This window comes from Drosophila subpulchrella, chromosome 2L (assembly GCF_014743375.2).
Source record: "Drosophila subpulchrella strain 33 F10 #4 breed RU33 chromosome 2L, RU_Dsub_v1.1 Primary Assembly, whole genome shotgun sequence".
NCBI classification, from domain to species: Eukaryota; Metazoa; Arthropoda; class Insecta; order Diptera; family Drosophilidae; genus Drosophila; species Drosophila subpulchrella.
In genome coordinates, this window is record NC_050610.1 from 25479301 (window position 1) to 25495702 (window position 16402).

At 43.0% G+C, this 16402-nt stretch overlaps 1 protein-coding gene across 4 annotated transcripts in view; it reads right to left on the minus strand.

The window, feature by feature from the left end:
• LOC119546561 (zinc finger protein ush) overlaps positions 1-16402 on the minus strand; it is a 75367-nt gene that overhangs the window by 7578 nt on the left and 51387 nt on the right. For 2 of the 4 annotated variants that reach the window (XM_037852932.1, XM_037852931.1), the window contains exons 1-2: positions 10806-11140; positions 9157-9201 (exon numbers count right to left, since the gene is read on the minus strand). In XM_037852932.1, coding sequence (XP_037708860.1) covers positions 9157-9201; positions 10806-10827 — 67 coding nt within the window. In that variant the 5' untranslated portion in view covers positions 10828-11140. Of the gene's footprint in view, positions 1-9156; positions 9202-10805; positions 11141-16402 lie in introns of those variants that run through there. The other 2 variants (XM_037852930.1, XM_037852929.1) reach the window with 1 other exon arrangement.

Sequence of the window (16402 nt, forward strand, 5' to 3'; positions counted from 1 at the left end):
TTCAACCCGCGGACCGCCGTCGCTGCTAATCGTTTCGGGGTCAGTTAACCCGAAATCGAAGAAAAAGCCCCAGCCAAGCGAAAACGAAACTGGCAATCATGGCCTGATCTTCCAGGAGATGGTGAATAATCCTCAGCAGCCTAGGATGGCGGGAGCCAGTCGCCAATGCGTCTGGCTGGATTCAGTACTTAGAGTTGTTTGGCTGCCACTTGGGGCGTATGCGTAATGAGAGGGTTGATGGGGCGGAATTAGACTCAATAATGAGGGATACAAGTTAGGAGGGTAATTATATTTGATTTTGGTCTCACAGGAAGGTATTAAGGCCCGAATATCAATAATTAAGTATAGCTCTTTAATTGCTAGCCCACCTCATCATAAAAACTTAGAATATTTTGTACAGCTCTGAAGAATATTCAAGAAAATGAGGATCGTGAAATCGAGATCTTCAGCTGGCTGAGCTATGGAAAAAATACTATACCTTTAGTTTTTGTAGCATGATTTTAAAATGGTACCTACTCCTGATGCTAAATCTTTGTTGGATACATTTTTTGTTTGTAAGAGTTCTATAGTTCTATGGTACATAGATACATGATACTAGCCTGCGCAATATTTACTTAATCCTAATCAGTTTTCATTATTATATTTCATAAATAAATCTTTAAATACTCTGCCACTTTGCTGCTGTGATTTTTCAAATATTTTTCAACCTCGCGGCCCCACTGCCTCATTAGTCACCGAAAATGTGCGCGGACTACTGCCTTGGAAATTCCCAATGGAGTATAATTAAACAAATTTCTGGACTTGTTATCGATGATCGGGATTTTTTGGGGGGAGAACAGAAATTGAAAAACGTGAGTGAGCAGCCCAAAAAAAGGCAGGGGGAAGCGGGGACCCAAGGGAAAGACTTCTGCAGCTGCCAATTGTGATAAGAGAAATCTTCATTTTCGCGCGAAAATTTTGCCACCTTGCCTTGGGTTTCCGGGACTGGGAGTGCGATCTTCAGAGGAAGGTGGGCTGGGGACTGGGGTCTGGAGTCTACAGGACCTGGCACGGGTAATCAACGCCATCAGCAGCTCGGCGAAGCGGCCAGGTCTCTGGGCCAACTCCGGGCTTATCAATTGTTATTAATCAAAGAAAAGAAGGCCCCTCTGCGGTTGGGAACCGAATGCAAAGAGCGCAAAGTTCGCAAATTTCATTTCACTTCACACTTGGCCAGCAGGAAGAATTAAGGAGGAGGAGGAGGAAGTTTCAGCAGATTTGTGTTTCGATTCTTTTTTTGCGCCGTGTGTCCGTGTAAATAATCAACATTCTCATATCTTGGGGGCTTCCAAGCTATTCGTGATTTACTCGCCGAATCCACAGCTCTTTTTCGCCAACTTTAGCTTCGATTCCTATAGTCAGCACCTCTTTTTCAGTTGTCTCTATGGGAACCCGGAGAGTAGAATTCCTTCGATCCGAGGATAAGCAATTTTGCCTCTTCTTCAACCTCTTAACTTTATATTCTGTACCACAGCTCCTTCTCTTCACTCTTCCCATCGTATTATCGAACAATTCAAACCCATAGCCTTCGAACAGAAGTTCGTATTTCGAGCAAAACTAATTTAGTTCACTTGGTTCAACCCAAAGTTGCTGATGTCAATGGCAGGATGAGATTGGGAGGTTCAAATTGTGGGAGTGGGAGAGTACCCATACACTTATGGGAAAAATTATAAATTTTTTAAGGGGAAAATGAGTTAAATTTCTATCCCCTAATTTTTATAGTGTTTTGTAATGATATTTTAGGAATTATTGTTTTAAAATGTTAAATAGATATTTGATATCAAGTACCATTTTCTTTACATACAAAACTCAACTGCTCAGTTCTATTATTTTCACCTCAACTGTTCATTTAGTCCAGCCCATGTGGTACTATATCTTCGATCTATAGAAACCAAAACAAAAGCCACAGACAAAGTCAAAGACAGACGGCAGGCAATTCCTCGAAATCGCCCAAGTCAAAGTCTCTTTTTGATGTCTTAATTAAAAAACGTGCAAATGATACAAGGGCTGGGGGGCAGGGGCGTCTGAAGGGGGCGTCCTGGTCCTGGTCCAGGTCCCCAAAAGGGGTGATCGTCTGGGCCTGTGCACAGAGTTCAATGTTGAGCAATTGATGCAACTGTTGAGATGTGTTGCTGTTGTTGCCTGTGCTGCGGTTGCTGTGGCAGTGTTGCTGTTGCATGGGGCACTGATAACGAGGGGGAGGGGGGCTGGGAGTAGGGAAATTGTCGCAGTACTTGAAAATTTCGTGTGAGCACGCTCAGCGTCGATTGTTGCTGGCTGCTTTTGCTTGATCGCTTGATCAGCAGCAGCAGCAACACAGGCACAGCAGCAACAGTTGTCGTCGGGCAGCAACACCAACACCAAAACACCGCGATCAATTGCGATTGCTGCCTGTTGCTCCCACAATCTCATGTGTTGCTGCTGTTGCTGTTGCTGCAGCAAGGAGCAACTCCTTGCTGCCGTGCCAGCAGCAACTGTTGCACAAATTTAAATTGACCCAAGTGCAAGTTTGAATGTCGCTAATCTGCCATCGACTGTTACCTGTAACATGTTGCTGCTGCCTTTGCTGCTGCTGGCTCATAATTTGCGTTTATTAAACAAGCCTGGCATTTGCATAAATGTCGCTTTCCCCTGATTACCATCATTCGATATTGGAAATGGCAGCAGCAACAGCAATAGCAGCAACATCTGCAGCAGCAACATGGCACTGCAGCAACATTTGCAATTGCTGTAAACAAATCACGCTTTTTGCAGATCAATCAACCACTGACAACTGCCCCAAGAAGTCACAATTCAATTGTTGAACTCCCCTGCCTGCGATTCCATTTCCTTTCGGGCCATTTTCCCTTATAGACACGACAGCAACAGCTTGTTTCTTTACTGTTACACCCAGTTCGTGAGGGCGGCAGGGGCGTTCGGGGGTCGAGGGGCGTGGCAAGTCCAAAATCGTGTCTGGCATTGTGTTGACTTCATTGCTCTGTTTTTTCTGCTTTTTTCTCTCTGTGCTGATGACTTTTGATGTGTTCATCAAGCAATCACGACAGCAACAAAACTGCGAGGGGAGCAACAAGGGTTTGGCATTTCTTTTCAACAGTAAATTAAAGAGGCGCGAAAATTGCCTGCAAGCTGTGTGAATGGGAATGAAATTCTCCAAATAAAAAAACGAGAAAAGGGGCAACACGGCCAGTTCACAAACTGAAAAGGAGGCAAAACAAAGGACCCCACAGCAAGAGTTGCTGATGGGCAGGGGCGGGGAAAAGGGGGCGACTTGCTAACAAGATGCGCGCAGTCAGCGACAACAGCAACAACAACAGCAGTAACAAACCAACTACAAAGCCAAAGGCCGCCAAGGAGTCCGAAAAGTCCAACTCCGATTCCAAGTTGGGTGCCCGATTCAAGTCCCCGGCGGAGTTTTACTGCCAGCCTGTTTGGCAACGCAGCAAAAAAGGCCACGCAACCTGGAGAAAAGCGGTTGCAAGTACACCGAAAGAAATAAAAGGGAAGAAGAGAAATATTTTCCCGGACTATCTGTTCCCTTTACAATTTTACCCAATCATTCTATCGAGAATAAACGGAGAATTTAAGTCTAAGAGGTTGAAGAGAACGTGAAATCCTAAGTAGTATGAGATCTTAAGTTAATAAAATCTTTCAAGAAACTTCAATTTAAAAGAGTTTTTATCATGAAATTGGAAATTCTAAAGAGAACATCTTTAGAAGTTTAGAACTTAGGATATGATGAAACAGTACCCGAACACAACATTAGGCTTTCTTAACTGAAGTAACATGAAATTTTAAGATAACAAAAGAGTAATCAACAACAATTTTTCACCGTGTACCTCCTGGACTTGGACTGACTAACAAAGCGGCGAGTCAGACACATCATTACCTACCAATTAGGCTCCGAAAAGTGTGTGCGTCTGTGTGGCGCAGGGTTTGAGCTGGGGAATGGGGCCAGAAAGGAATGGCAGAGGAGGAGCAGAGTAGATTGGTAGCCAGACCAACACGAAGGCCCAGAGGACAGTGTTCGAGGATGAGGATGGGAATGGGAACGGGTATGGGTATGGGTATGGGATGATTGGAGGGCTGCTCTTCGGGTGGCACCATAAACGTTTACAACATTGCGAATGAGTTGGGTTGGTCTCGCAGAGTCTGAGTCTTTTAGAGTGCGGAATATGGAGGAGTGGGGGATGGTAGGTAGCCAAGTGACTGACAGGCAGCAAATAAGCCATAAATGCAGCGGCATCCAGAGCGGCCAACCTGGCGATGATGAAGTGCAAAGTGCCTGCTAACAGCTTGTAATGAGCTCTGAAAGTGTTTCAAAAATTTAAGGAGGTCTGGGTATTCCCACTACCTCATAACTTATAACACACACAACACTGACTCGACAAATCCCTTAGCGATTCCCTTCAATTCGATTTATGCGCTTCGATTGTTGATTGAATTTCGCACTGGATTTGTACAAATAAGCCAGCAAACAAGGAGCAATAGCAATCAGGAATCATCAACATCAATGACGAGGGTCATTCGTGCGTGTGTTAAGCAGTTGAAAAACGGCTAAGGACCAAATGCAAACAGCCATGAGAGTGTGGGAAAATAAAAGGGGTGGTTGGCCTAAGGGGTTAATGGAAATCCTAGGCCAACTCAGAAGACAAGCGGGGGTGTGGGAATCCACCAGATGAGAAGGCGACGTGCTGACATGCCACTAATTGATTGACAGATGTGTGTCCCTGCTCCATGTGATTTCTCAATAAAGACCTAAATCGATTTAAGTGGTTTGAGGGATCTGAAAAGTATCTAACTGGAAGTTATTCGATGAACGGAACACATTTGCAGTTTAAAGATCAGAGTTGAAACCATTAACATACTAAACCATTTATTTTTTCTAAGAATTCTTTAACCCCAATACTCAAGTTAAGCATTTCAAAAACTTTAAGACATCTTCGTGCAATCCTTCCCAGATTTAAGGGCTTTTGAAATACTCAAGAACTAACGAACCTAATCCCTCTAAATCTTAAAAATACCCCCAAACGGAGGTCAAGTCATAAGAGTTCGTCCCCAAGCGAAATTCAAATTCTAACCAAAACCCTCGAACAACCCCTTCTTTCAGAATCCCTTATTTTGGGGAGAATGATAAAGAGCTTTGTAATGCTTGCTATATACATAAAAAAATTACAGCATAAATCACACACGCTCACACCCACGCTTGCACACGCACATTTACGAGCCACACTCACACACTCACATACAAATTTCGGCTGTTGTATTAAAAATAATATCGTCGTCTGGTCGACAAAGATAAGAAAATTTATCCAAAGGATTGCGTTTGGTGTTATGGCCACCGCAAAAAGTGAGGCCAACCCCAGGTCCTTTCTCCTCCGTTTCCCATTTCCCACCCGGCTCCTTTGTCTGCGCAACCGCAAGGACAAGGCAAGTCCTTCGACTTGGTGCCGAGCATTTTATGACCAAAGCCCCCAAGTCGAACTCATCATCATCATCATCGGAGTCCAAGGACCATGGGTCAGGAGGGGATTTAGGCAGCAGGAGCAGGACCACAGCTGCGATCTGTGGCCACCGATAAGACGGGAATACATTTCATAAATGCCGCGCCGCAAAAAGGATTACGAGGCTGCTGTTTCTGCTATCCGACACGGGGAAAAATCATGAAAATTGAAAATGAAAATATCATATACTATAAACACAATACAGGTTCTCTAATTTAAGGGTTTAATAATTTATTTATCATACAAAAATATTTTAAGGAACGTGTATATCTAAGCATTTGCGTATGTCACATCATAGAAACACTGAACTGCTAGTGTGAATGGTTTATAAACTTCCCAAATGTATATAAATACCGTAATACTTATATTTACATTTCCCTTTTCTCTCCGTGTATTACATCTTTTCCTCTCAATATTTCATCGTATCCGAAGGGAACTTCTGCTCGGTGGTAATTTATTGTTAAAATAGTATAAAATATATTTGGCTCTCTGAAATGGCCCGTCACCCCAACTTTATGGATCGGAAAAAACAGAGTGCCATTTCAGGGCTTTATATTTCCAATCATAAATCGAGAAAATAGTAAGCACACAACCTGTGCGATTTCCTTGTTTTATAGTGCACTTACTGCCGGCCCACATGTCGTATGCTTGATATTTTTCCAGTAAGGATAAGGAAAGCGGGCTAAAAATGGCTTGGTAAGGATTGTGTGTGTTGATGATGGAACGCAGCTGATAAGGGCGCCGTGTAATGGTTTCTTTTTCGATTACCGCTGCTGTCGATGCTTTGTTGGTGCTGTTGCTGCACTCGCCTTTGGCCCGCAGCAATTGCAACGCGTCCCGCATGAACATGAACCCCAAAAAATGGAAAAAAAATATAAAGAGATAGAGAAACTTTGCTCCTCGCCCCCCGAAGCTTGAACCTTGTCAAATGATTAATTACATGCCGAAAAGCTATCTAACAATTTGACTCGCTGTCTGTGTGTGGTTCGTTTTCTGTTCGCTTTGGCTGGATTGTCATTAAGCCAACAGCACAGCCACAGAGGGAGACATAATAAAAAATTATGCCATAGATAAAATGCCATTAGAGGGGAGTGTGGGGGGTCACCACTTAGCGCCATTAGAAGGCAGCCAAACAGCCAGCAGACAACGAACACCGAACAACCGACAGCCGGAGGAGCAGCCAACCAAAAAGCCAGGCCAAAAGGGGGAGAGCCTGGGCTGCAAGTATGCAATTCTGCAAGATAAGCCGAAGCATTCATGAATTTCATAGATAAAAACCAAACACACACACACCCATGCAGGAGCTCACACAGATACTAACACTCACACAGGGACGGGAGATGCGCTTACAGTACATTGCACAGGGGCAACAACAAATGAAGAGCGCCAAAAGTGAGCAACGTCATCATCATCATCGCCAGATACACCATATATATATATACACCAGATACAGCCAGCAAGTGAAAAGGGAAATCAGGGAAGGGGAGGGTCATTCAAACAGCGGCAGGAGTCACCACAAACAAACAAACATCAAGGGGCGGATCCAGAAAAACATACAAGATACAAAACCACTGCTAGACAGAAGACGAAATACCCTAAAAAGAGATTACGGATAAAAATAAAAAAGTATTCAAAGATACATAAGTACGTTCCGGAAAACTTTTTATTAGTATACCATACACAATAATTTAGAGTGTCTCCTTAAATTGTATAATACCTCGACTTATCAACAAAAATTAGTACTCCTTAGTAAAACCTTAGAAGAATATTATCAAGTTGATGAATGTTCAAGTAATTTTAGGATTGAATAATTATATAACATGTACTCCTAACCACCAGGATCCTTATAGATCCACTAAAAATTTAAAGAAAACTCTCTGGACCTAAATCTGTTATATTGCCCACCATGATCAGCCTTATAATTCAATTCTTAGTATCTGAAGCCATCCCAACTTTAGGTTCCCGAAAGCCATCACCAACGTTGACCAAAGCGGCCTAATCCAATTTGGTCGGCAGGCAAGGCAGTGCAAGTGCGGCAATGGCAATCTGTTGGCCAAAAAAGTGGGGGACATCAGTGGGTGGCGGGAGGTGGGTGGCTGGCCGGGCCAAAGGAATGCCACACGCTTTTCCCCACGTCTGTTGTTGGCTGACTGGCCAGGCCAACTCGACTCTTCGGTCGCTTGGCGTCGCCATGGAGTGTCAACAGCCAGATAAAGATTAGCCCAGACAAACGCCCACTTTTTAGGCGAACTGTTACGCCCACTGGCCACTCAACCGCCCCCCGATTCCCGGTTCCCTCGCCCCGCGTCCCTCATGCCGATCCCATCTGGCTTTTGTGGCCCTGTGTTCGCAAGCTGGAAATCTTTCACTGACGCAGCACAAAAACGGCCACGTGGAAGGGCTGAGATTTGGATTTGGAGCGGGGAAACAGGAGGAGGATGGGTCGGGGTGGGCTGGGAGGCCCTGCTCCAATTGCCGCCAGTTTCAGGGGATTATTAATGATGAATGCTCGAGATGGCAGCGAAATGGTGCGGAATGTCGAGCCAAAAAAGAGCAGGAGCGGAGTTAAGGTTTTAGATTACGGATTAAACTGGCCCATGCATTTTGGGATAATCTGGTATTCATTGTTTTGAACATGGTTTACTAAGAGATATTTAATAAAAGTGTGGCAAGCATAATTGTTTAATAGTTGAAAAACTACTTCTGTGCTAGTCCTTTATAAGAAATATTTAGGAAAATGTTGGGTTAAGAGTAGTCAATCTACTGCTACCCAGATCAATTCCAACAAACTCGTCTAAACTTTACGATAATCCTCGAGGTTTATTACCATCCTTTATCTACTGAAAACATTCAATTCGAAGACCTCAAGCCACAGTCCGCTCCTGGGAAAGTCAAGTTTCAGAAGGGTTGTGGTGGCTGGGTGGTCGGGTCAGAGACATCGTCTCAATGACGTTGACATTGCTGATGATTATGAAGTGATATGAAATTGATGCCAATGATGTCGGAGTGAAGTCAAAATTCCACCCGAGGGGAGGGTTAGAAAATAATGGTAAAGGGGTCTTGTAAATAGAGTGAGAGTGACCCGTTGTCATTTCCTGCAGTCCATCGAAGTGACTGAAACGAGGGTTGTGGCCGCCACCCTCCACCCTTCTTTTCCCGAAAGGGTTTTTATAAGGTCTGAGGTGTCAAAATCACAAAAACCGCAGGAAGCAGTGCCACTGCACTGATAAAAATTGTATTAAATTAGAGAGCTCTCGTCTTCATCTTTTTTCTGGATTAAATTTTTATTGGCAGAATATCAGCAGCCAGCAGGGACGGGTTTAAAATTCCTGGGTCTACACACATCGAGGAATTTATTATTGGGCATTAACGGGTTATGTCTGTCAGAAGGAGACAGCCATAGGGGCAGAGAGATAGAGAAGGACAGGGACACTCGCCTGTTTCCTGCAGTCGAACAGATAAGAATTTATTTTTTGGCTTTGGCCCATTTCGTTTAAGCTGCTAACTTATCGCGGATTGAACGGCGGACAAAAGGACAACGGACAGGCGACAGGATGTGTTTTCTACGTTGAAGAGGATTTTCTTATATACAGACAAGTATTTCAAGTTGGCTTACCTCTGCTGTCGACGGTCATCTCTTCTGTGGTATCGGAACAATCACCTGAAAAAATGAATTAAAAAGTTTGGTTTAAATATGGTAAAAATATTTGAAGAAATACTTTAAGATACTGTATCAAGGATCAGTGAAATTGTAAATATTTTCTTCAAAAATAATCATAAAACAATTTTAGGACTGCGTCTGAATCCACGGATACTTCCCGCCCAAAGGTCTCGACTAATAGTTGCTGATATATATCGCAGATAGTTCCAGCCAAATGGCTTTACTTTAAAAGCGATAATAATTGCTGCGAGGGCCGCATTGTTTGCTTTTGTCCACCCATTCTCTGTTTTGCCCAGTATCTTTGCATCTTTTCTGTTGGCAAAGTTGAGTTTGCTACGAACTACGCACAGTAGTTGGTTTGTTGTTGGTTGCGAGGCCGGTGTCCAAGCCTTCACTCCACTCGATTAAACTACAGTACGAAGTACCCAGAGTACCCAGTACCCAGTGCCCAGTGCCCAGTATACCCAGAATAAAGTACCCCCCTCTGTACATCGCACTACTCTTTGTGTTGTTTTTCTCATTTTTGATTATATTTCGCTGATTATTCACTTCAAGGAATTATAATAACAATAATAACAACAATCCGCAGAATTCCTTCGTTTTCATTTCAGCTCCTCTGCGGCCCCTGTCCCGTCTTCCTCTTCTTCGTTCGCCGCAGATCGGAGATAGCGCAGCTATACACACAGATACAGATACTCGTACTCACAGATGCAGATACATATGAGCCGGGCCAAACTGAGGCCGTGGAATGAATGTGAAGCCACACAGCGCAGATAGGCGACTGATAAGCAACTGAAAGCTGGCTGCCATGGACGCGAAATGCGGACTTGGACTTGGACTACAGTGAGCAGTGTACAGTGTCGGACATGTCGGACAGGCGGTATTGGGACCTTATTCCACACCCCACCCCTCCCCCTCTTGGGACGACAGGGTCCAAAGGCTGGCTTCGATAGCAATTGGCGGGATTTTCCGTTTTTGCAGTACACCCACACATGACTTGCAGGTTGATTGTGGGCCAGAGGGAACTAAGCGGTAACAGCTCCTCTTGAAGTCTTACAACTCAAACTCAATATTACCGAATGAGTAAATATAAGTTCACAGTTGCTATTTACATCTTTAAAATACCTTATCAAGTGACTAGTCTTGATACTTATCCGTTGAAATATGCTTGTGGTACTAATTACTCCCATCTGGTTTCTATGTCCATTTCCAAGAATTTTCTAAGTTTACTTTTATCAATAACTAATGAATAACTTTAATTTAATCTCAAATGTATAATTCAGAGTGCTTTTCTGGGTAAATAAACATTTTGTGAAACCCTAATCGTTTCTAGGGAAGTGATGAATATGTTTACATCTAAACCCGATACGCAGTTGAGCTGCAATATCTTGTTTTTGACAGAAAAAAGGGTATACATATTTATTTTATGACTAAATTTACTTCCTTACAGGAATATTATTTCAATAAATTCAATTAAGATTCCTATAACATGGGGTAGTAATAAAAAGTGACACAAGGTAAATGCCTTTTCTTGGTTTCTTCCTTTCCTGCATTACTCATAAGCCCCTTAGTTCCATTCGCAACTCTACTTAAATGTTTCTCACCTCTTGAGTTGCTACTGAGCATTGTTTTCTTTCTATATATAGTAATCCACTTGGCAGATAATCCAGGTTTAGTTGTTGGCGAGCTCTTTCACTTTCTCACTCGCACATGTTTTAGCTTTCGGTTTAGGCCGTACTTAAAGGGCAATTATGTTGTCACTTCTCGTGGGAATTCACTTTGACTCACTCACTGCACCACAATTATTCAAATTTTCGTTATGACGAACGAATCGTATGGTTATGGTTTTGGTATGGTATCGTATAGTGGCTCTCATTCCGTTGGGACTTGGGATTTCTGGCTACCGCGGGTACCGCTCGTGGTTGCTGCCTGCTCCGCGTTCCACAGCAAACTGAATACTCGGACCGACCGGCTGAGTGAGGCGGTGAGTAATGAAATTTTCGTGCGCCGCTGTGAGATACAGATACAACCGATACAGATACCAACCGAGCGAGCGAACTGAACTGAACCGAGTGGCAATGCGATGGGATGACGATGACGACGCAGCACAGCTGATGTTTGTTGATGCCGGGATGCCGGGCCAAAAGTTGTTTATCTTTGGGTTTCGAACTGGGATTCGTACTGGTGTGGGTATGGCTGTGGGTATGGGTTGTGTATGGGATTCGTATCAGCAGCCGAGAAACTCTCTCGCTCGTCGCTCCGCTGGCAACTGAAATAAGATATTGCGACTGGAGCTCTGAGACTCTGGGACTCTCCGCTCTGCTCTGCTGCGGTCGACTTCCTTCGCTCGCCTCGGAATTATTCGAAACAAAAACTGATAAAGCACTGATAAGGGCGCAGCGCGGCGAGCTCTGCGCTTAGATAACATCGCAGAAACAGAACCAAAACCAACAAGCAAGCAGCCAACCAACCAGCAGCGAACGGATACACAACCAACACCACTGCAGATACAGATACAAAGATACATTCGGAGAGGGTGTGCACTGTGTGTGTGTCGGTGCGCGAGGGAGATGCTTTTCAGCGATATCGCGTCTACGGCTAATGGAATTCTGATTATTGCTTAGTGATAAGCGTTTTGTGTTTAATTGTATCTCTGTATCTGTATCTGAATGCACTGAGCGAAAAAGGGCGTATGGAACACGCTTGGAAATTGAAAATAGAGGTGATTTTAAAAGTATACTGTGTAGGACATAAAACCTTATACTGTATTTCGGAATAACAAAATATTTATAGAGTATAATTATTTTTTAAGTTTTCATTTATAAGTTTTACGTTGGAATTTTTGGGATACAACTGGATAAGCTCAAATTAAAGTGTATTTCCTCCCGGTACAGTGAGATCTCGCACAGGTCTGCCCATCGGTTATCATTCACCTCCTCCGGCCGCATCCACATGGCCATTTCTATCTGCATCTCCATCAACTCTCCATCATCATTCTGCAGCTTTTGGCTCACGGGGCTTTTGTTCGGCGTTTTCTCGGTTCGGTTTTCCTTGCGAGAGCTTATCGCCCGACGTAGATCTATTTTTATGTTGCTTTGCTACTCTTTCTCTCGCTCCTTCCTGGCACTCCCCATCTACATCTCGAGCGACCTCCGCCTCTGATTCCTATCGGCGTTTGGTTTATTTCCATTTCCCTGGCAACTTTGCAGATGCAAAAAAAAACGTTTTCTTCTTTCCCAGCGATAAAAATCGCCCGGTTTCTCCTGCTCATCCGCTCTTTCTCTCATTTCGCTCTCTGTAATCAGCTGTTGCCAGCAAGTTGCGCATGCGTTATAGTTGATATCGTAATATATAGCCAGCTATACCCAAAACAACCTAGCCCACCAACCTCCCCCTGCTGATTTCGCTGTTGTCTGCTGGCAACGATTATCTCGTTTGCCATTGTTGACTTTTAATTAGATTCATTAAACGTGCCGCTTGCCGCCAACTCTCTTGCAACCCCCTTCGGTTAGCCCCTGGGTCCAAGGTTTTCAGCACGACTTCAAAAATACCCTAGATATCCATGAGATATGGAGGTTCAGGGACGCATAAGTTTAGATCAACGTGAGCTTAAACGGGGGTAAATAGTATGATAAACGATGAGTCTTCAACCTTTTTATTTCATATTTGACCTAGCGCTTAAATGGTAGAGCATCTTGATATTGCGTTGACTCCTTTACTAAAGTAATTTAATTCAAAAGTTGTTTACTTCTTACCAATAAAATATTTAATCCTATTTAAAAAATAGTAAGGTCTTTCCAAAATGTTTATAAAATTAATCTTAATTAACAATATTAGTCCCCAAAAAGTATGCAGTAGTTTTATAAATTGAGTACCAGGACATATGATCTTTTCTGTTGATCTAGTTTCTTTGAATTTGATATAATAAGTAAGTTCTCAATGTGAAACTTCTGGAAAGTGATATTTTCTCCCCTGCTTTTATTATTTTAGGTACAGGGTATACGGTTTTCGTTATTCCTTGCGATTCCCATCAACTTTAGCCTTTTTTGCCTGCTTATGTGTTAGATTATATTTTCAGCAGTTTGTGGGTGTTTTTTTTGTTTCGAGCTTATGCAGCGATAAACACTTCATGCGTGAATATCTGCAAAAGGTTTTTGATAAACGCGACCGCTGCGGTTGTTTCGGGTTGTTGTTGATGTTGCTGCTGGTTGCTGTTGGTTCTTGCTGGTTGTTGCTCTACGTTGTTGGGGTGATGAACCGCCAGCACTCGCGCTCTCTCTTTCCCCCGAAAATTCGCCATCTCGTTTCGACTTTGGCAGTGGCAATTGTTTTGCAATTATGTTGCTACAAGTTGGTACATTCATACGCTTAGCTCCGTGTGTGCGTGTGTATCTATGTTTGTCATTGTTGTTACGTGCTCATTTATTGACATAAATATGAACAAATGCGACAGATCAACGTCTGCTGATTGCACTACATCGAAAAAGCGTTTTCAAGAAAATATGCTAAAAATACGAAGCAAAAACAACAACAGCAGCAGCAACAATGAGTGAATTATTACACAGAAAATATTGAAAATGCTATTTGAAATTTTGCTAATACCTGGGGATTCATTTATCTTTCATATTGTAACCAGTTCAAAATATTTTAATATAATTTTATATTTCTGTAAATTTTTTTAGTAAGAATAAACGAAGAAATTATTGTTATATTGATATTTCCTGATGGCATACCCCTTAATTTTTCAGTGTTTTTTCTGCAGTTCCGATTGACGCAGCACTTGGAGGCACTCCCCCGCTTTCCTGCTGTTCCTCTTCTGACCTCGATGCCCCTGCCTCCCCCCCCCCCACACACACACACACTTAAATGAAGGAAAAAAAACTCCGCTGAGAGCGCAGATGCAAGTGAGTTGATAAGAGATCCTCACGCTGATAAAAAAGCAAAAGCAGCAAGCAAACTCACAGTTGTTGCTTATTTTTTGGGGTTATTTCTACTTCTACGCTGAAGCCTGGCTCTATTGCCGTCTCTCTCTGGGCGTGTATCTCCGTCTCTCTCGCCGTTCGTCGCTTTATTTCATTTCGTTCGCTTTTCGGGTAGATGCATCGTTAAGATTAGCACAGGCAGCATTTGTTGTTGTTGTGAAAAAAACATTTATCATGAAATAAATCTACTTAAGTTTTGTTTTTTCGTCTGCGTTTTTTTAGCCCCCTCCAACTTTATCTTCCTCGAACCTGCACGGGAAAATAATACTACATATTTAAGAAACCTTTTAGATTTCAATGAGTTTTCATGTTTTAATGAATGGTTAAGCATTTATGCTTCAGTAAAGCAACTATGGGATTTGTTAGCCAATCCTGTATCAACCTTTTACCCATTTATATTTATTTGAATAATATTTTTTCCAGTGTAAAACTGTTGCTGCTGTAACTCGAAACTCGCACATTACTATATAGCGGAAAAGAGGTTGGAGATCAGTGTTATATAATCAATGGAGTTGCTCAGTTGCTCAACTCATTTCCACCGAAAAACCCAAAAATTGTTCAACCTTGAGCTGGCTCTGTCTGTCTCCCTCTCCCCCATTTTTGCTGTCTCTTTTCCACACAGCAGGTGCTGAGCTGCCGACAGTTTCGCTTCCCATTTCCTCCCCACTTTTAATTCACCCTTGGAGCCTGCATATTTATGAAGTCTGGCAGATAAGCGATGACTTCATTGTAGCGAAATTAAATCAATTAACATAAGCCAAGGTGCGAGCTAAACCACCGACCTCAGAGCCAAACCAAGCCACCCACCCCGCCCCCTGGGCACTTATCTCTGTCTTCCAGCTCGCCTCCCCCTCTCCCTTTCTTTCTCTCTTTCTGGGCTAATCTAGCAATCAATCAAAGTGATTTAAATTTCATACCGCGTATCTGCACCACCACCACCACCGAAATTCACAATTATGGCGAGCTGAGGTGGAGCTCGAGTACAAAATATACATTTCTGAAAATCACGATTAAGAACTCAACTGAAAGCCAGGCTGAAGTTTGAGTTATTATCGGTGGAAAACAGACAAGGAAAGAGGAAGGTCTGGCTTACAAATGGAATCTGTCATAACAGATTTAAAAGATATATTTAAACACCCTTTTCGTAGTGAAGATGGGTAAATAAGGTTCAAAATGAATTAGTTTACTTAATTTAATCCTTGACATTTTGGTATATTTTGGATTTTTCCTAATTGATATAGAGATTATTTATAATTCCAAATTTGTCTAAGATGAGAAGAGTTGGGCTAAGAGCTTAACAAAGTTTTTTAAACATAAAATTGTTTTCAAGTCTAAGTTCCATACTTGATAATTTACCATTTCATAGTAATATCTTCGTTTCCGTCATAAAATACAAGTCACTTTTTTGATCAATCTCTGTCTACCTGCATGTGAGTCATTTATCGGCAAAGATCGTCAATCTTTTATAGCCGCAGCTCCTTTATTTTCTAGTGCCTGATCTTCATCTAGAAATGTATATTTATACCCGTGAGTAATACAAACCCCAGTGGATTTGTTTTATTGACCTCCTTTTCTGGGCCCTAGCCTTGGCTACTCCACCGCACTTCAGTTTCGAGTTTGCTAAGTGGTCATAAAATATGCTTAATGCATCAGGAAGCCGCCTCTATGCGGGTGCCACTGGCAAGGGCAACCCCTTAGCCCCTTTTCAACGGACACCCCTGCTCTACCTCTGCTTCCCTTTGCGTCCGTCGTAAAAACTCCTTATCGCGGAGTTTCGACTGCGACTTCGGCTTCCCAGTCATCCGTTGGTAAGTGCGAGATTAAAATATTGGATAAAGCGGCAGCAGAAATGCAAGGCGGGCGATAAGGAGTGGAAATGGAAACGTTCCTCGGTCGACGTGGTTGTCGTTGTCGCCGCTCTTTCAAAAATATTTCTACGCTATCGACATCGCCGCCCTGTTTTGAATACTGGGCCTCGACTTGGGGCGAGGCTCGGTTTCTCGGCCTCTCGGTTTCTCGGCTTCTCGGGTAAGTGAGTGATAAACACGAGTTATCGCATCAATTAGTTCGGCGTCAAGTTGACGTCGTTAAAGGCAGCAAAACAAAGCCCGCAGGCAGCTCGACTCATTTTCGATTTTTAACCAAAAGAGAGTCGCTCGCGTTTGAATGGGAAGGCGAAAGTCACGCCGGAATGCCATAAAAACCCAAGTCGCCGACCA